The sequence below is a fragment of the Rattus norvegicus genome, chromosome 2 (genome assembly GCF_036323735.1).
Source record: "Rattus norvegicus strain BN/NHsdMcwi chromosome 2, GRCr8, whole genome shotgun sequence".
NCBI classification, from domain to species: Eukaryota; Metazoa; Chordata; class Mammalia; order Rodentia; family Muridae; genus Rattus; species Rattus norvegicus.
In genome coordinates, this window is record NC_086020.1 from 130,552,189 (window position 1) to 130,573,678 (window position 21,490).

The 21,490-nt window shown below is 39.8% G+C and overlaps 1 protein-coding gene and 1 long non-coding RNA gene across 11 annotated transcripts in view; one reads left to right on the forward strand and one right to left on the reverse strand.

Moving 5' to 3' along the window:
* LOC120100812 (uncharacterized) overlaps positions 1-1,225 on the reverse strand; it is a 123,061-nt gene extending 121,836 nt beyond the window's left edge. For all 8 annotated transcript variants that reach the window (XR_010064263.1, XR_005500913.2, XR_010064267.1 and 5 more), the window contains exon 1: positions 986-1,225. This is a non-coding gene — a long non-coding RNA (uncharacterized LOC120100812). The remainder of the gene's footprint in view (positions 1-985) is intronic.
* Positions 1,226-1,243: 18 nt separating this feature from the next.
* Pcdh10 (protocadherin 10) overlaps positions 1,244-21,490 on the forward strand; it is a 66,160-nt gene continuing 45,913 nt past the window's right edge. For 2 of the 3 annotated variants that reach the window (XM_039103633.2, XM_039103634.2), the window contains exons 1-4: positions 1,244-4,716; positions 6,282-6,340; positions 6,846-6,952; positions 15,376-15,681. In XM_039103633.2, the coding sequence (XP_038959561.1) occupies positions 2,086-4,716; positions 6,282-6,340; positions 6,846-6,952; positions 15,376-15,681 (3,103 nt within the window). In that variant the 5' untranslated portion in view covers positions 1,244-2,085. The remainder of the gene's footprint in view (positions 4,717-6,281; positions 6,341-6,845; positions 6,953-15,375; positions 15,682-21,490) is intronic. The other variant, NM_001427768.1, reaches the window with a different exon arrangement.

Genomic DNA, 21,490 nt, shown 5'->3' on the forward strand with positions numbered 1-21,490 from the left:
AGCTGAGTGAGCTTGAGGCCAGTGAGGAAGAGGGCTAGCACCAGGAATGTGCAAATGTGCGGGTGGATTCCCGCAGCAGTGCACACTCGATCCCCTTGTGCAAGTACACCGCAGCGCTCATCGCCCCGCCCGCCCTCGCGGCCACCCCACGGTCATTCTCCAGAGAGCTGTCCCCAGGCTGGTCATGTTCCTTCCTACACCCCCTCTAGGTTGGACGCGGGGGGTGGGGTGGGTGGATCACCAGTTGTAAAAGAAAAATAAATAATTAAAACAGAAACCAGGCAATATAAAATAAAATAAAAGCCCGCGCTCTCCACTGCTTCCTGGCGCGGGGCCAGGCGAGGCGCAGGGATATAGCTAGTGCCTCTCAGTGATGGGTGGTGCTGGCTTCGGTGTCCTAGAGTGGATTTGACGATGGCGGGCTCCCATGCAAAAACTACAAAGAAGCCCCCAGTCCTTGACTGGGGTACTCACAGTTCGAAGCAATGTCCCCCAACGAGTTAATTTACTAAGCACGCATTTTGTGGGTAGACATTAGGTGGGTAGACATTCAACCATCTGCCCGTCTATAGGAGCTGAGCTGTCGCCCCAAGTCCCTTGGTCTGAATCCCTCCGCTTTAGGGGGATTCACCTCCGCACTCCCATTTCAGCCTGGTCTCTCCTCCCCACGCCTCCCCTTTGGACCCTCTTGTTCTGATTGACACATGCCATGCCATTTCATGCCCGCCTTTAAATTGTCCGCGCGCATCTCTGCCCGAGTCCCTTCCTTTGGTAACCCCTGCTGACTATCGGCCCCAAGGCAACTTTCCCTTCTTCTTGGTGATTTCTTTCCACGATCAGCAGGAGGGAAAACACCTTAAAGGAAAAAAGAATGTTAGCGTCACTGGAAACCCCGCTCCTTGGAGAGGCTACCGCAGCTGTTGCTATTATGTTTTCGTATTTGCTGATGCAAACAGGGGAACCTCTCTTATTCCCTGCCCATTACCTGCGGCTGGGGACTGGGAACTTTCCGCGGCAGAGTCCCCAGCAAGCGCCTCGGGACCTGCGGGCTGTTCTTGCTCTCACACTCACACTCACTCGGGCAGCCAAAGCGAGAGTTCTGCCCCGCCCCGCCTGGCTGACGTGTGACGTAACTACTTGACGGCCACTTTACCCAACGAACAGTCTCTCGGTGGGTGGTGCTCCTTGTCGATTGGTTGGCAGAATGAGGGCGCTGCGCAAAAACAGAGAAGCCGAGCGCTCGGAGCTCAGAAACTGCCAGCCGAGATCGCAAGCATTGGGGCTGAAGCAGGAGGCAGGATGGACTGAGAGGAAAAGAGGCAGGTTAGAGGGAGAGAGGCTTGGAAAAGGAACAGCAGAAAAGAAATCGCTGGTTTTGTTCACAGCAAAGCGAGAGCCAGTGGAGTTGAGGACACAAGACTATGAAAGCCAAGAAATGCAAAGAGAGGCAGAGGGAAGAAAATGACAAGAGGAACGTCCATCCGGAGAAATGAAGAGAATGAAAGTTTTATGCTGCAGAACGGCTCCGTGTTTTTCCGGCACAAAATTCTCTCGCTGTCTTTAAGCCCGCTCGCGTTTGCCAGCCGTTGATATCAAGAGGCATGTTCAGTGGTGCCGGCAGCTTCTCCTCTTCCTTCTTTTCCTCTTCATCTTCCTCCTCCTCCTCTTCTTCCTCCTCCACATTCTCCTCCCATCAGCAAGAAGACAAACCTAGGACAGTCTTGAAATATCGAAATTTCCTCCTTGGGATTTGCCAGCGCCGCGTTGCGCCAACACTGTCGGAATAAAGGAGGCTGACTATTGTATGATCGTTATTTTATTAATTGGTCAGTGGGAAGATTACGGCTGAGCATAGGGGACATCTGTCACCCTTTCTGCGCTAAGATTGAAAAATGAGGCTGGATTTGGAGACGCTCTAAAATGAAGCAAAAGGAATAAAAATTTTTAAGACAGCCACAGAAGCCCCCCACGCAGCACACTTTTATTTATATTTTTTAGATTATTATTATTTTTTTTTTGGTGGTTGGGGGGAGGTGATCGGGTAGCTAACTGGCTACGGGGGAGCTGCTTCCTTTCCTTTTGGAAATGATTGTGCTGTTATTCTTTGCCTTGCTCTGGATGGTGGACGGAGTCTTTTCCCAGCTTCATTATACTGTGCAGGAGGAGCAGGAACATGGCACTTTCGTGGGGAATATCGCTGAAGACCTGGGCTTGGACATTACAAAACTTTCAGCTCGCAGGTTTCAGACGGTGGCCAACTCACGGACCCCTTACTTGGACCTTAATCTGGAGACCGGGGTTCTGTACGTAAACGAAAAGATAGATCGTGAGCAGATCTGCAAGCAGAGCCCTTCTTGTGTCCTGCACCTGGAGGTCTTTCTGGAGAACCCGCTGGAGCTGTTCCGAGTGGAGATCGAAGTGCTGGACATCAATGACAACCCTCCCTCCTTCCCAGAGCCCGACCTGACGGTGGAGATCTCAGAAAGCGCCACGCCAGGCACCCGCTTTCCCTTGGAGAGCGCCTTCGACCCAGACGTGGGGACTAACTCCTTGCGAGACTACGAGATAACCCCAAACAGCTACTTCTCACTAGACGTACAGACCCAGGGAGATGGCAACCGATTCGCAGAGCTGGTCCTGGAGAAGCCACTGGACCGAGAACAGCAAGCGGTGCACCGCTACGTGCTGACCGCGGTGGACGGGGGAGGAGGGGGAGGAGGAGGAGAAGGAGGGGGAGGTGGTGGGGGAGTCGGTCTGCCCCCCCAGCAGCAGCGTACTGGCACGGCCTTGCTCACCATCCGAGTGCTCGACTCCAACGACAATGTGCCGGCGTTTGACCAACCCGTCTACACTGTTTCCCTACCAGAGAATTCTCCCCCTGGCACGCTAGTGATCCAGCTTAATGCCACCGACCCTGATGAAGGCCAGAACGGAGAGGTCGTGTACTCGTTCAGTAGTCACATTTCGCCCAGGGCTAGGGAGCTCTTCGGACTGTCGCCGCGCACCGGCCGGCTGGAGGTGAGCGGCGAGCTGGACTATGAAGAGAGCCCAGTGTACCAGGTGTATGTCCAAGCCAAGGACTTGGGTCCCAATGCTGTGCCTGCGCACTGTAAGGTTCTGGTGAGAGTGCTGGATGCCAACGACAACGCACCAGAGATCAGCTTCAGCACAGTGAAAGAGGCGGTGAGCGAGGGTGCGGCCCCTGGCACCGTGGTGGCTCTGTTCAGCGTAACCGATCGGGACTCAGAGGAGAATGGGCAGGTGCAGTGTGAGCTGCTGGGAGACGTGCCGTTCCGCCTCAAGTCTTCCTTCAAGAATTACTACACTATTGTGACAGAAGCCCCTTTGGACCGAGAGGCTGGGGACTCCTATACCCTGACTGTGGTGGCCCGCGACCGGGGCGAACCTGCACTCTCCACCAGTAAGTCGATCCAGGTTCAAGTGTCAGATGTGAATGACAATGCGCCGCGCTTCAGCCAGCCAGTCTACGACGTGTACGTGACAGAAAACAATGTGCCCGGTGCCTACATTTACGCGGTGAGCGCTACGGACCGCGACGAAGGGGCCAATGCAAAATTAACCTACTCTATCCTAGAGTGCCAGATCCAGGGAATGAGTGTCTTCACCTACGTGTCCATCAACTCAGACAACGGCTACTTGTACGCCCTGAGATCCTTCGACTATGAGCAGATCAAGGACTTCAGCTTTCAAGTGGAAGCCCGGGACGCCGGCAGTCCCCAGGCGCTGGCCGGCAACGCCACTGTCAACATCTTGATAGTGGATCAGAACGACAACGCCCCCGCCATCGTGGCGCCCCTTCCGGGGCGCAACGGGACTCCAGCCCGCGAGGTGCTGCCGCGCTCTGCCGAACCCGGCTACCTGCTCACTCGTGTGGCTGCAGTGGACGCGGACGACGGTGAGAACGCCAGGCTCACCTACAGCATCGTGCGGGGCAACGAAATGAACCTATTCCGACTGGACTGGCGCACCGGAGAGCTCCGCACCGCTCGCCGGGTCCCAGCCAAGCGCGACCCCCAGCGGCCTTATGAGCTGGTGATTGAGGTGCGCGACCACGGACAGCCACCCCTGTCCTCTACAGCCACCCTGGTGGTTCAGCTGGTGGATGGAGCCGTGGAGCCCCAGGGCGGGGGCGGGGGCGGAGGTGGAGGGTCCGGGGAACACTTGCGTCCCAGCCGCTCTGGCGGCGGGGAAACTTCACTGGACCTCACACTCATCCTCATCATCGCCCTGGGCTCCGTGTCCTTCATCTTCCTGCTGGCTATGATCGTGTTGGCCGTGCGCTGTCAAAAAGAGAAGAAACTCAACATCTACACGTGTCTCGCGAGTGATTGCTGCCTCTGCTGCTGCTGCTGCGGCAATGGGAGCTCCACCTGCTGCGGCCGTCAAGCTCGGGCGCGCAAGAAGAAACTCAGCAAGTCAGACATCATGTTGGTGCAGAGCGCCAATGTCCCTAGCAACCCGACCCAGGTGCCGGTAGAGGAGTCCGGAGGCTTCGGTTCCCATCACCACAATCAGAACTATTGCTATCAGGTCTGCCTCACCCCAGAGTCCGCCAAGACCGACCTGATGTTCTTGAAGCCCTGCAGCCCTTCCCGGAGTACAGACGCTGAGCACAATCCCTGTGGAGCCATCGTCACCGGGTACAGCGACCAGCAACCAGACATCATTTCCAACGGAAGCATTTTGTCCAACGAGGTAAGGCTGAAGCGAAAGAACCACCATCTCTCATCTCCTCCATCAGAAAGCCTCCTTTAGCCCGGCCCTGCATTTCTTCTGGTGCACTGTGTATTTTAAGGTGTTAGCGTGTTTGTGTAGCTGTGGGAAGGCGAGGATATTTGGGTCACCTTTTCTCACCTCTTGGTGTGTAACCTAACTTCCGTGTTGTTCTTGACTGCGCTCCACCCCTTTGATTTTATTTTCATTCCCTCCCCCCCATTTGCTTCTTTGCAACCTCGGAGCTTCCTCCTCCTTCTACTATATTTAAGGTTCTGCTTTCTTTCAAACCTGGGGGATATATGAGAAAAGCTTGGAGGGAAAGGGAAGTGTGGGGGAGGGGCCTATCACTGACAAAGGTCTTTTTTCTCTTTGCATCTGTCCCAGGCATTAATAAAGTTGATTCAATTTTGGTTTGTTTATCGCTGTTTTCAGTCGCGTGTACCAGTGAGCAATAGATTGTTTAACTTTATATGGTTGCCTAAATTGGATTGCATGTTTAGTGATCAGTTCCTTCTCTGAAAAAAGGAAAAAAAACAAAACAAACAAAAAAAAAAAAACCTCACAACCATCAAGTCAATTCTGCTCTGGACAGCTTTAACACAAGCTCTTGAAGCCGAATGACCACACAGTGTGAATTTGAATGAAGTTCCTTTGGCACAGAACCTTGTAAGAGTAAACTAACTGAAAGCTTGAACAATTGTCTTAAATATATCGGTTCAGTAGTAATTACTTTCTTGCCACCTTTTTATTCTTGTTTTGAAGGAATTGCCTACTGTTAGCTTCTTTCTTTAACAAAGAATTTGGCTTGTCAATTCCAATTTCTTTTTAAAAGGTAGAGACACAGTGGCAAAGATGAAGAGTGGGGAGTGGGGAAAACCATGCAAAACTAAGTTTGGACTGAGAAGGTGTGTGGGCCTTGGGGAGCCTGCAGAGGGCCTCTGGAGGGAAGATGGGGCAGGATTATGACAGTCTCTCTTGGCATCTCCTTATTTTAAGTCTCACATATAACAATTTGACTTCACAAATATTTGTATAGCTCACTTGTATCCTAAGTACCTTTGAAAAATAAACATCAAAATCATTCGAGAAAATATCCTAACTTTTTCTTATTGAGCGTGCTGTTTTTTCTTGTGTCCATTCGTATTCACTTAAACACTCTATAGACAAATGAAAGACAAGATACAGATTACAATCAGGGTAATTTTATGGGAGACACAACAGTTTATTAAGCCTAGGTATAAGGGTTTTGTTTGTTTTATTCTTTGCATTCTCCTTTTAAATATGACACATTTACTGTGGGCCAGCAAGCCTGTTTATTTCTTTTTAAACCATTACACCAGAATTAGAGAAATCTAGATTCTAATGTCTCTCCACATTTCTTCTGTTCCTAGTCAGCAGTCATCAGGCTGTGGTCTTATGAAAACCTTAAAATATGCACAATATATACATGTGCTTAAATCCAATAGAGTTCTTATTCTCTGAAGCAGGATGATGACTGCACCCTCTGAATTTTAGTGCTCTTTATTTATTTATTTTTTTCCTAGAATAAACACCAGCGAGCAGAGCTCAGCTATCTAGTTGACAGACCTCGCCGAGTTAACAGGTATGAACTATTTTCAATCCTTAGTTTTGTGTGTGAACATTGTTCTACCTTACATAAGTAGGAAGTAGGTGTGTTATTTCATATAAAAAGGCACAACGTATAAAGCATTTTATCCATTGAGGCAGGCATAACTACTGTATATAATTTATTTGCCTCTGTACTGTTTGCTATACAATATATTTTCATTTGTATAAAAATTATAAAATACTTCACTAGCTTCCATGACTTATCCACATACATGTTCATATATATCTTATTTAAAAAGACATACACTTGTACTTAGCTCCAGTCATAGAATAATGGGCAAACTTTGCATGTTTTATGTTGCAATTGACTGAAGGCTCCATTTTTAGGGAGTTATATTTAAGTGGTAAAATTGGGCTTCATGTGAAAATTCCAAAAGTCTGCAGCACACATCTGTGACCATGTGGTGGCAGAAGAATGTTTTCTGTGTTTCTTCAACTTTTTTTTTTTAATTCTAACATTCTCCTTTTTATGTTTCTAGTTCTGCATTCCAGGAAGCTGACATAGTAAGCTCTAAGGACAGCGGCCATGGAGACAGTGAACAGGGAGACAGTGATCATGACGTCACCAACCGTGGCCAGTCAGCTGGTAAGTGTGATCAAAGAGCAATCCAAATACCCATTATATAGTTATTTATTTAAATGCATCTCCAATGGATGATGGGTTAGGTAATGGTCTGTCTTCTATTGGTCATTGTATGCTCAAAGGAAAGTTGTGAAAAGTATTATATCTCTTTGGAGTGTTGAGGTTAGGAATTAGTTGACCAGTGGCCCATGATTGAGCCCTAAATTTAAACTCCATGCATACCAGAGAAACATATTTTGCATACCAAATATCACTTGAGAAGGAACGATGTTTAAAGTCACAAATGGGTTGAAAGTCTAGTTTCCAGTTTTGGGTCTCTGGGCTTCAGAACGTTAGTAACAGACATTTGATAATTAGTGTTGTTGAAGCATCTTTGATCTTCTCATATTTTGACAAGTATCAAAATCCAAACTCAAGCATTTGTCTATGTGGACTAACTAATGGTCAAAGGATGCAATTATAGTACAATATAACTTTTATATTTATTTTACTTCAAATTGCAAATATGAATTTGTTCTTTAAGGGTATATAATTTCTAATATTAATTACCAATACTAAAAGAACCCATACGAAATAAACCATGTACCTTAAGTTGATATAAAATTGGTTGTTTTGTTTTGTTTTTGACTTCCATTTGGATTTCACCCATGAAAGATGTTTGCTGAATTCTTTCTTCCTAATTCTCTTTTTATTTGAAACACAAGGCGATAGGAAAGCCTGGGAAATTCTTGAAACATCTGAAAAATGTCCATCACTGGGCTGCCTCTGGGTGACACCTATTTCTCTTGACACTTGACCTTCATTTTATTCCATAAAATGATGGAGTTTTAATTTTCAAGGTACTATTAATCCTTGAGAGTATTCATTCCTTAATACACTTGGTAGCCCTGGGAATGGTGCTGAGGCACTGTGTCAAAGGGCAGCGCACACCCAGTAAGACCTGGCAGCCTTGGTTGCTACAAGCTTCTCAGTTGGCTAATGTGTACTCTATCTGTGGCTGCTTAGTCTTGGGAAACCCAGGCAGGAGGAAAGGGGAAAAAAAGGCTGCTCAAGGGTCTCTTTATATTGCTGCAAGTCATTAATATGCAGACCTAATGAGACTTGAGAACTGCCAAGAATCCCCGGAGGTCCCTGCCCCTTGCGGGCCTTCACGCTAAGTGAACAGAGCATCTATTTAGTGTCTGGGATCCTGACAACAAACCAGATCTTGCCAGCAGTTTATATGTGAGTACAAAGTCCCTTTCATGTTTGCCCTATATGTGGTATATGATTTATTGTTATCATTTAAAAACTCTAAGTTTAGAACTATTTGTTTCTATTTTCCGCAAGTTTCTAATTTAACCCCAGCCTCTTACAACAAAAGGTTTGGCATAAGAAAAACTGCTACATGTTTCTTTGCATATATTTTATTTCTTTCCCACCCTCTCCCTTTTGTGGTTTTCTTTCTTTTTCTTTAAGTAGCACCCCAGTCCCAGTGAGCATTTTAGTTAGCCCAGTCACTTAGAAATACAAAATGAGCCTAATAATCTATGCAAAGGAAAAGGAATGAATAAAAGTTCTCAAGAAAAGCTAGGTTTGTTACATAGATATTCCTGGTAGCTGTCATCATGCAAGCTCTTTTATTTCACAACACAGTGTTGCTATTTTGTTAATGATTCTTTCAAAGAATTTGGGGATTGTAGAGACTTTTAAGGACCATTAAAATGCTAAAATGCGATCTGCCGAAGGTTTTAAGTAGGCAAGGCTGTGTTTAGTTTTCATCCTCTAAGTGCTGAACTTTTTGCCCCCCTATCTAAGTTGTTAAATGTGTAAAAGTGATATAGAATTACCACTCCATTTATGCAGCTCAGAGGTAACAGGGAGACACAATACACTGGGCACAATTGTTGCTGTTTTTCAGTTGTAAGGAAGCACTTACAGTGAGAAGTAATTGCACCTTTGTATTGAATTGTAATATGCTTAATTTTATAGTAAGAAGTATTGAGTCTTTTGAAAGTAAAAAATGTGAATGCATAAAATTAAAATGTCTTTGACTAAGTGATGTTTTGCAGCTCATATTAATGTTTTATATTATAAGCCTCACAGTGAGTAGCAGAAGTATTTCGGAAGTCAAGGTTGTTTAAAAAAATGGATTTATTTCTTTGTAAAGACAACCTATGGTGATCTTCCAAATGTGCCAAATTAGCTAGTTAAACAGATCTCACTACATATGTTAGGAGAAAATGTAAAGTGAATGGAGTCAAAGTGGAAAGATTGAAGATCCCGAATTCTCCCCTGAGCTGTGTCTCTTCCCAGTGCACAATGTGGCCTACTGTTTCACCTGTTCTAATTGTCTAACTTTTTTCCTTACATCTTCAATGTTTTCTATTGACAACCTTATCTTATACTTACATATCTGCACATGCAATATCCTTTCCTTAATTGTTTTCATTTTTTTGTCCTTTATTTTTCCCCTTCTTGTTTTTCTGCTATCTAAGTCTGCAACAGTCCCAAACCTTCACAGAAAGGCTGCTGACAAGAAGGCAGCTGCAGAGCACATGAGCTTTCTCAGCTGGCCACTGCACCTGGCCACTGCACCTGGCTCACAAAATTATTGGGCTTGACCACTGCTCCATGGCACTCTGCTTTCTGTAGCCTTGTCAAGGTGCTTTCCGTTTTTTTCAGTGCACTATTGATATATCGGTTAGATATGGCAGAGGTCCAGGAAGATGTGGTGAAGGCCTGCAAAAGCCATCACAAGAGGGAAAACTGATTAACCACAGCCAAAGGGCTAAAAAGTAGATTAGAAAAATTTCCAGGCTTCTTTAGTAAGTCAGTATATTAAAACATTTAGTTTTCCTATCTTAGAATAAGGATATAACCTCTTAGTTATATGATTTTAAACATTATTAATATCATTGGGGTATATTTACACAAATCTATTTAGTTGTAAAAAAACTGGTCTTCATTAAATGTCTATGCTATGAAAATACTATAAGTTATAAATTTATTTTCATGCCTATCACTTTCAAAAAAATACACTAAAAGGAGAATCCTTGGTAATTTAGTCACTTTTAGCATCTAAAAATTGCCAGCTTTGTCTTATACATTTTTTTTGTTAAAAAATTTAAGGTGTTTGTTAATCATGCATGGCAAACTATTGAATATGAATTTAAAAGTAAAATAACTTAAATTATCAGTATTTTAAAGATAATAGGTAAACTATATCATGTATTATGTTAAACCATTGGAAGATAACAGCATCTGCAAGACAGTTCTTAATTTTCATGAACTAAAATATCTTTTCTTAATTTCATTAAGATTTCAGATGTTGGCAAATAAAGCTTTGATTTATAAATAAAGTGAATTCACTCCAGTTGTTTACAAAAATTTGTTCAAGTTTCTGATGAGATATATTCTGATAATGTGAAGAGGCTTATAACTTTAAAATATATAGAAGACAATAACTAAAAGTACGTGGTCAAAGGTATATGCATTTTGAATGGTGATAGGATAGCATACAATTTTGATGTCCATTTTTTATTTATTAATGTTAGTTGAAATGATAAATATCTGTCCCTGGCATATTCTTGTAGCTGTAGTTAATATCTATGAAATGCTTTAAGATATTTAGAAAGATGGCTAGAAATTTTCTCCAAAATCAAGTTTGTGTTTCTTTAAATTTGTTTTGTCAGACATACTGAAGGTTTGATTAGGAAAAAAGTATCATTTTGAAAGGAACGCAAATTTGAAACACTTATAATTTTCTTAAGCATAACAGTTCCCAGCAGGACCATCTACTGCTACTGACTAAAATATAGATATGTGGATCTTAAAACTTATCTGGGTCTATCTTTGTAAAACAGGCAGTTTCTCATATCCGCTGTCATAATTGCAAAATAGCTTATTCCTGAAGACTGGACAAAAATGATTGGAAATAATGATTGCAAGTAAACTCACATACTTTAAAACATTTAGTATTTGTCTCCAATAGCATTTGAACACTGAATACGAAACAAATACTAAGTAGTATTTTAAAAATGTGTCCTGTGTTTTCATGTCTGTACCCATAAAATAGGTTTATTTGTAAATGCATTCGATAGAGAAAATATTAAATTAAACTTACTAAATCTTGGGATTTCAATCTGAGCCCTAAGAATTAGTGAGAACAATGTGGATGCTCGGATTCACATCACAGGTACTGGAATTAGCTGTATGTACTATGGTCACGTTTTTCAAAACAAGTTAAATGCATTTCTATGTATTTCGTAATTACAGTTACAGAGTCAATGTGACTAATGATAAATCATAAAAGAACGTTGTTAGTCATCTACCGGCTCTCCCGTGTGAGGACCCTTAATGAGATACGTTCATTTCATTCTCAAACTATTTATCTAAATGACAAATGAAAAAGTCCATTCTCTATTAATTTCTCTGTTGCTTATTTGAAGTTTATTGATTATTATGTGGTTTTCATTTTCATTTCTATATCTGATTTTTCCTCATGAGAAATAGAGCCACTCATTTTACTGATAAAACTGGTGAAATACTCAGGCCCTATTCGAGAGACCTCACCTTCCTCTCCAGTCATGTATAAGGATATATAATATTGCCAAAAACATCCCACGCTATCGGTTTATACATTTATTGAAAACATCGCTTAACAATTTTCTCTCTTATTTAGTGACCCTGCTTTTGCCAAGCTTTCAATGTTCCTTAATTTTTGTCAATAGCGTGCAGTGTGTACTTTTTATATATTCTCAGTTTATACAAATTTTTATAAAATCTGAGAAAATTTTAACCAACCCCTAGTAATTAGCGGATATAGAAAAAAAAATCACCTAGTTTCAAGATGAAAAAAAAAAGTACAATTAAATATAAAATTACATATAAAAGTAATTTCTACCAAATATCTTCTGGTAACATTGAGAAATATCACTGTCATTAGTTTATTACTAAGATGACAGCAACCTGAATTACAATGAATACTTGGACATGAATACATAAAAAAAGATTAATGATAAAAGAACATTTTTAGTCATCTAACAGCTCCTCGGTCTGAGGACCCTTAATGGGATACTTTTATTTCATTTTCAAACTATTTATCTAAATGATAAATGAAAAAGACTATTTTTATATATTTGATGTATTTACCCATTTAAAATGATATGCACCAGTTATATGAAGAAAATATTACATCAGTGCCTGTTTTTCAATGATCTAATATAACAATTATAAATTAATTTTTTAACTTAATCATCTATCAGTTATTCAATTTATTATATTATATTTATTTATTTATTAAAACTTTTATTTTCTCTCATTAAGTTACATCTGACTCAAGTTTTCACACACTCCTCCTAATCCCTCACACTACCTCCCTTCTTCATTCCCCCATTTCATTTCCCTTTTTTAAAAAACCAGACTTTCCAGGAATATCCACTCAACATGGCTTAACAAGATATGATCCGACTGGGCACAAAGCCTCAAATTAAGGCTGAATAAGGCAACCCAAATAGATGGAAAAGCTTCCCAAGTGTAGACAAAAGAGTCAGAGATACCCCAACTCACACTGTCAGGTGTCCCAGAAGAACACCAACAAAACAACATCAACGTATTTGCAGAGGACCTAGCTCAGGCCCATATTGGGTTTGTGATTCTGTGCACCATGAACAGAATGGATCCAATTTAATTTTAAAATAATTATACATAATTATTTTTATCCTAAATGTGACTTCTGTGACACAGAAGAGCCTTCTTTTTCCCACCCACCACTGTATCAAATTGATGAAACTTAAGCATCAGTGGACCCAAAATAAGGCATGTTCCTGGGATGCTGCCTGCACACCATATGAACATAGAACATGGATGTTCTTTTTTTCTTTGAACATGCACATCTTTTTGCAGAAAGAAGATGTGTATAGAGTGTAGTAAAACATCTTCAGGATTTTTATTGTGTTTCAAGTCAGATTTTGTAATCCAAATTTTAGCGTTTAAACTCGAGATTACCTGCTAGTTGTTAGCTTTCAGGCTTGTGAATGACAGTCATTCATAGGATGCTATAATCAGAGGTGGACTTAGCATTATTCATAGATTTGTATGAAATGAAAAGACATTATTTAGTGAGATTAATAGATGGGAAACAACTTGGTGTTGTTTCCTCAAAAATAGTTTTGTAGTTAGTGGCCTTTAACTCTAAAACTATTGTAGAAATTCTACAAGTTTTATTATTTTGAAATATTTATTATTTTTTATAATAATTTTCAAGTACACTTGCATGTAAATCAATGTGTAACACAGTACTTCATTTGAAACATTAAAGCTTCTTTTGAGAGCTCAAAGATTTCTAGATACTTATGAAATTAAGAATAAAAGGTACTCATTAAATAAATATTCTGTGTTAATTTTTAATACCACAGTTTTTCATGCATTTCAAAGATTTTATAATATAAATTAATCATGCTTTAGTTATTTGAAATTAATCAAAATTATATTTGCCAGATGTCTCAGTGGGGAAAGGTCCTTGCAGCTAAATCAATGAGCTGAGTTTCATCCTTACTAACCACATCACGGAAGGAGAGAAACTACCTATACAAGTTGTCCTCTGACTTGACCCTGTGCTTTGGCACGTATATAGGCTCACACAAACATTCTCTCTCTGCCTTTCTCTCTGTGTCTATCTGCCTTTCTCTGTGTGTCTTCTGTCTGTCTCTCTGTTTCTCTCTCCTCTGTCTCTGTCTGTCTGTCTGTCTCTCTCTCTCACACACACACACACGAAACAAATAAAAAATGGATATAATTTTAAAACACTAGAAAAGTTTATCAACATGTAAAGCATTCAATAGATGAATGATCCTTTTGTTTAATGTTCTTTTCGGTGTTGTGCTATACACCACACGTGTCTCAGGCTTGGCATGGTGGAAGGGGACTGTAGCCTCAGTATTTGGGAAACTAAGATGGACAACTAAGAGCTTCAAGCCATCCTAGACTTCTTAGCAAGTTGTAAGTCAGCCTGGGCTATAGGGCAAATCCCTGACTCAATCATCAAGGCAATTGAGACAAAATGATATTTGATACTATTCCGTAGCTCTCAAAACTTCTTAGACTAGTGAGATAACTAAGTTAGGCAAGTGCTTGACTTGGAAGCCTGAGGGTTAGAGTGTAAACAACCCAGCTAGCTATGGATGTGTTCATGGGTACTTGTAATCCCAGAGCTGGGGAGGAGGAGACAGGCAGAACCCTTGAGGTCACTAGCCAGACAGCAGAGCTTACTTGGCAAGTTCCTGGTCAGTGGTCCATGCCAGACTCTGCCTAACTCTACACCCTCCCCCCGCAAAAAAACCCTCAAAACTCCAAAAAAAAAAAAAAAACACAGTGGATGCCATCCGACATGCACAAATATTTACACCTGGAGATACACACACACACACACACACACACACACACACACACACACACACTACACACAGTTCTTGTATGTGATTGAAGAACTAGACTTCCTTGGTCAGAATCCAGTCAGATTTAGCAGTCTTCTCAGTCTAAAGAGGGTAGCAAAATTTGTGGTAACATTTTCAATCTTGTTACATATTAACTTAGGTTGACTCTAACAACTAGTTATGTGCAGAAGAGCATTAAGGAATATGTTGATATTATTTGTAGCCAATTCCCACCGAATTTCTTACATTAGCTACATTAAATATAGTCATTTGTTTGGGGTTTGTGCAGGGTCATAAGTAATAACCTCTTTATAGGCCCATGGATTGTCAGCCTTCTGGTGACAGATATCTTTAGAAAACCATTTTCCAGGAAACCATTCTTTTCCTACTCATGGAATGTTCAGAATTCTAGATTTTGATTGTTTGTCAATTTGGGCTGACTCTCTGTCCAAGTTCACCTCCAGTTTGAAATCCAAAGTCTGTAGTCTAAGCGCTGCCAGTGCTTGGCATAGCTTCCCTGTGGTGGTAGGAGTAGTACCTGGCAGACTGTTAAGGACTGTTGTTTAAGATGCCTCAGTAGCTGGGATCGCTACAATATCAAACCCACAGAAGGTTTTTCAAATATTTCTCTTCTACTCACTATTTCCTCAACTTTTAAGAAGTTAACACCCAGCACTTTTTTTTTTTTGCCAGTATTCTGATTTGAGATTCCGTATCTGAGATTTCTTTGCCACTGAGTCTTATCTTTTACATTGGCAGATCCTTTTGTTTATTTGTTTGTTTGTTTGTATTTTTTGTTGTTTTGTTTAAATCCTGTTTTAATTCACAGGGGAACTGCTGCTAAGCGTTTTTGGTTTCCATCAGATTAAGAGAAAGCATATTTGGGTACATGTCTTCACCTATCACCACTACATTGCCTGACTTTTTCCCGATCGTACAGCCAGCCATGTTGAATACATCTGGAGTTCCTTGACTTTTCTCTTTTCCTTTCTATGACTTCTCTTCTTTCAGGTATGGATCTTTTTTCCAATTGCACTGAGGAATGTAAAGCGCTGGGCCACTCTGACCGATGCTGGATGCCTTCTTTTGTCCCTTCGGATGGACGCCAGGCTGCCGATTACCGCAGCAACCTGCATGTCCCTGGCATGGACTCTGTTCCAGACACCGAGGTCTTTGAACCTCCAGAAATCCAGCCTGGGGCGGAGCGTTCTTTCTCTACTTTCGGCAAAGAGAAGGCCCTGCATGGCACCCTGGAGAGGAAGGAGCTGGACGGATTGCTGTCTAATACACGAGCGCCTTACAAACCACCATATTTGAGTAAGTATCACACAGAAGCCTACATCAAAGTATTTCCTCTTGAGAAGTGAAGTTCCACATTCTTATTTCAGTTTCAGTACTTAGAAAATTTGATGAAAATTATTTTTAGGTTTATCCAGTATTCTAGGATGGAAAAACTGAACAGTTAGCAGGACGATGGGCTCTGACGTTAGGGTTCTATTAACAATAAAACATATGCTTTAGCGGCTTTATATGGAAAATATTCTAAGATGTTCTTTATTTGTCTAGAGTGTGGCACTCTTGCTCACTTGATTTCTGTGGACGGCTATACCAAAGGCAGAGGAACCTGAGTCTTGAATTTATCAGTGGAGTCCTTTTGGGAATTTGAGGGATTGTGGAGGTCAAGCTGAGGGATTTGTGTGTGCCAGGCAAGCATTGTACCTCTGAGTTATGTCTCCTGGCTTAGGCTCATGTTTCCTAATGATATCGGCTGCTATCATCAACTAATTGTGATTTTATCATAGGATATTAAACACCTAAGACCAAGTTTAGAAAGCAGTGTAGACTTCATGTTCAGTTTTCCCTATAGATATTAGTGGTTTGCTGGTGAGGACTCACGTCCATAATCAGAGCCAGAGGTACTGTGTGGCAGAGGCAAGGATGATTTTGTAGCACTGAGACTGCGAACAATATCAGTTCAATATTGAAACTGTATTTTCTAAGTGAATTATCTTACACAGTAACTATGACCAGTAAAAATGCTTGGCGGCTATATGATAGGTTTCCTTCAAGGATCTTGGTAATAAAATTATCCCATTTAATATCTGTTCCATGACATCTTTTCCTTTTATGCAATGGATGAATACTATTTATTTATTCAATATTGGTTAAGCCAGGCAAGTAATAATTGATAGATGTAAAACTCCTGCAACTTAATGAAAAATCGAAATCAACCTGGTATTGAAATATCCATTCCATTTGATATTTTACATCTTCTAGTATCAAGAAAAATATTCTTTGCGGTATAAGCCAGAAATAATAAATGAGAAATTCTGGAGATGTCATTGTTTCTACTGGGGCTGGTAAAACAGAAAAGATTAAAACTTTGAAAAATAAACCTCAAACTGAACACACACACACACACACACACACACACACACACACACACACACACACGCATTTAGCCATTAAGACCATGTAATGTAAAACCACATAATAAACCTATAAGGCCATGGCTTCTAATATCAGGCAATAAGAAACCCACTGGGGCTCTCATCAGATTCACAGAGATGACAATGGTGACTATGCTGTGTTTTAGAAAAGATTCTGTTCGGATTCTCAACTTACATAGAAACACCATTGACTCCATGGGAGATTCTGCTTTAGTATTTCAGACCATGTTAATTATGCCTTTTGTGAATCACTGATATTTGAATAGCCTTCGTTTTATTTTTATTATACGAAGCATAAGTGCATAAATTATTGAGAGTCTTAAGATCCAAATTTAAACATATTCACACATTCTAGTTTATTCAAAGTGAGCAAAAGAATCAAAGTTTATAATGGAGGACCATAGTGAGTTTTTCCTCAAACTCAATTGTAGATTTGAAACTTTATTTGCTCTTAAAAATAAAATGTTTCTAAAACAGTCTGAATATTCCCTCATTGTTTTGGGCAAATCTATGAATCCTTACCAGCAATTTCAATAGGAAAAATCAAAGGATATATGATTCTAAGGAATTAAAGTTTATACTTTTAAATGAATGGTAATATTTTATGTAAGGATATTTTGTCAAGGAAATACACTACACTGACAACCGAAAAGCAAATTCCCTTTTATAATAGTAATGCGTACAATACTTGGCAAATTACACTTACACATAAAATTGTTACATGTAAGAAAGTATTAACTGACTAGTTTTTATTTTTAATAATGATCATAGTAATCATATATATATATAAATATCATTACTGTTCTGATTTTACTGTAAATTTTTCTATTTCATCAGAATCTATTATTCTCATTAGAAGCCTGAGTTCAGGGACCATTGATTTTATTAGTATGTGTGCTAACATAATCAAATAAGAAATCTATTATTGTATCAGATAAATTTATATTTGTTTTCTTATTGTTTGATTGTGTCTATTAGATCAAATTAGTCTCTAATCACAATCTATATATTTTACTATCCATTTTAGCCCATTGATACTGTTCTAACACCTCAGGGTTTGGATTGAAATATGGCCTAAGTAGAGAATAAACACAGAAAAAATACTTGTATTCATAATATAATTAATCCACCCAGGAATTTGTCTAAATTTCTTCTTTTACAATTAATATTTTAGAGATGTATGACATGTTAGACTCAGATAATTATCCTTAAATTTACATCTTGACCCTAACTTAATAGACTAGTCAATTTTATCTTTAGTTGAATAGTACGTACTTTATGCCCAAGCTGTTCCTGACCATCCTGTCATATGGTGAGAGGATTTAACACTGTGTCATTTATCATCAGGAATGGAAATATTCTCATCTTCTAAATTAAAAACCACATCCCTCATGTGATTAAAAAAGCTAAAAATTGACACTAATTACTTGCTTTTAATCAGAATGTTTAGATAATTATTGAGGTTGCTGTTTTACTTTTGTTAGCTATGCATTTAGTTTTATAATGAGTGTAATGCATATTTGATGTTCAGGGAAGTAGCTACATATTTAGTAATTTTTGAAAGTTTCCAAAAATGTCTAGTGAGAAAGCTGCAATTTATATAATAATGATGAAGAAAGGACAACATGGATAAAAATACAAGTTAGAACCTTGTCTATGCCAGTAACTTCTGAATATCATACGTCGTATGGTTTTCCTTAATTTTTAAAACTCTGTACTAACTTTTGAAGAAAAAAAGAAAAGGTACAAGGTGCTTGCATACATTGAAATTGGTTTTCACTTTGAAGTGGCCATCTTAAAAACGTCAGACCTTCTCTCTTAGCACATAAAACAGAATCCACAAATCTCGGCATGATCTGCTTTCTTGAGAGAAACTTAAAACAACTGGAATCGAGCCCCCAAAAGTACAACAATGCCAAGCAACCAGAGCTTCCAGGGACTAAGCCACTACCTAAAGACTATACATGGACTGACCCTGGACTCTGACCCCATAGGTAGCAATGAATATCCTAGTAAGAGCACCAGTGGAAGGGGAAGCCCTGGGTCCTGCTAAGACTGAACCCACAGTGAACTAGTCTATGGTGGGAGGGCGGCAATGGGGGGAGGGTTGGGAGGGGAACACCCATAAGGAAGGGGAGGGGGGAGGGGGATGTTTGCCCGGAAACCGGGAAAGGGAATAACACTCGAAATGTATATAAGAAATACTCAAGTTAATAAAAAAAAAAAAGAAATGTATATAAGAAATACTCAAGTTAATAAAAAAAAAAAAAAACAACTGGAATCAAGTTGACCAATCAACTTGACCACATCTACCAACACTTCCATAATCGCAAACATTGTTGCTAGATCTGTTTTCCTACTTATATTACAGAACTATCATGGCAAACCTGTAGCAAAAATATATTGTGGAAACAAATATCATACCCAGATTTTCCTGAACTACTTTTTCCTTTAGCTTAGCCACACTTGCATTTTATTAAAGTAATAAAAACTCTAAAACACAAGTTTAACTTTTACTAAAATTAATAATCGATTTCACCAATTTAAAAAAGAACAACTTAAAATGAGATAAGGCATTCTATAGAGATTAGACATGACATTGAACTTTTCTCATAAGTGTTCTTAGGATAGGTTTTTAATTATAGACATTTTATTTAAAGAATTCACATCCTTCAAATGAAACAATATGTCATTTGAAAAATTCTGGCTAATATCAGAAACTAGGAAACAATAATAATTTGTCACAGAGAAGAGATAGATGGAATGAAACAAAGTATTATTTCAAACAATCTGGCTAGTATAAGGAAAGGAGAAAAAGGAATTCTTTACCATAGAGAAGAAGAGATACATCAGTGAGAAAAGTGCTTGCTTTGCGAGGAGGACAGCCTGGGACTGTTAAAACCCAAAAGCTGACAATGGCGAGGCTGAGAAGACTATGCCCCTGGGCTTGCTGATTAGCTAATCTAGGTTTGTTCCTGGTTCAGTGAAAGACCGTATCTCGGAAGAATGAATAAATAAAAGAAAATAAGGAATAAACGTAAAAAAAAAAATAAGGTATGCCAGTGATTGACGAACACAGACAGTGTCAACATGTGCTGCTTTGCTCGTGAGCCTACACACATGCACCCCACATGGATGCCAATGTGGATGCACATGTGAGCAAACACACACACACACACACACACAGAGGCACATAAAAATTAGCTTTAGGAATTCATTTGTTACAATATGTGTTTCTTATGTAATTGACAAAACTCTGAATAATTAAAACAATATTTGGAACTACTCCTGCATATATTTTACTATTACCTTTTTTTCCCTTAAGATTTTTGTCAGTGCATCGGTGTGGTACAATTTAGACAGCTGAGAAGCAAGGCAGTAATAAATGCCTAAGAATAAACAAAGAAAAGTTCTAATGATTTTTTTTAATTTAAGAAATGTTCATTTATGTCCTCTTTCCCTCAAGCTTCCTTCTATAAACTGTGATATAGATTTTTGACATCTCAACACATTGAAGGAAGTAATTCAGCTTCACTGAAGTAATGGTCTCAAAAACTTCTTAAACCCCATGGAGTTTTCTAGCCTTATCAGTTTAGATCAGTGGTTACCTTCTTATGCTGGGACCCACCAATACAGTTCCTCATGTTGTGGTGACTACTGACAATAAAATTACGTTGTTGCTACTTCATAGCTGTTATTTTGTTCTTGCAAGTCGTAATGTAAATATACAGTGTTTTCTGTTGGTAACACCTGGGAAAGTGTCCTTTGACCCAAAGGGGTTTCAACCCACACATCTAGAAAAATTTGTTTAGGGGGAATAACTTAGGTAAACTTCCTTTAGTCCATGGGTCCTTGGCATTAGAAGCATCTAGACTAATCCTTGAACAGCAAGAGATTACCTCTCCTACTCTTTTTTTTTAATCAGCTTGTGAATTATTTTAAAATTTGGAGCTCACTTATACCACTACAAAAAGATAGCAAAATTTAAAATCCTACGTCTAGGTTATTGTTGACAGTGTACCTAGATATCTTCCTAGTAAATCCAGTTTCCTTAAAAAGATCTTATTGGCATCACTTTTTGAGCACTTCAAGCCTAGAGCTGATGGGAAGTGAGGAACATGCTTTGTTTAGTAACATCTTTCCCCATGTCTTCATTATCTCAGCGTGACTTCTGTGAGTTTTCGTAATTTGCTGAACTCAATAGTGTGTTGAGAGAATATACAGAATTCAAAGTCAAATGACTTTTCTTACTGATACTCATTAGTGGCACATTTATATCCCCTGTGTGGTGTTATCTTTGGGATAGCTCTGTTCCTTTAATGCCATAAGGATAGCAGTGCATCCAATGTTAAATCTACATATTAACTATTTTTTATTAAAGTCTTTTAAAAGGACATTTCTGTCATATAGTTGCAACCATAAGTAAATGAATGAAAGCCTTCTGAAGCCTTCTAAACATTTTGTTTCCTTTCCTGCAAAATACATTTTTTTGTATTTTCTTCTTTTCTCCAAGGTCTGTTACTTATTAGCCAAATATTTCTGAGAGGATTGTTGCTAATCTCTTGTTTTTCTTTCCTCACACCCAGATCCTTGAGCCCAATTTACTTAAAATTTCAATTTATCCCTTTTTGACAAATCCAGGGTCATCGGGCTCACTCTCATGGTGCTATTGTTCT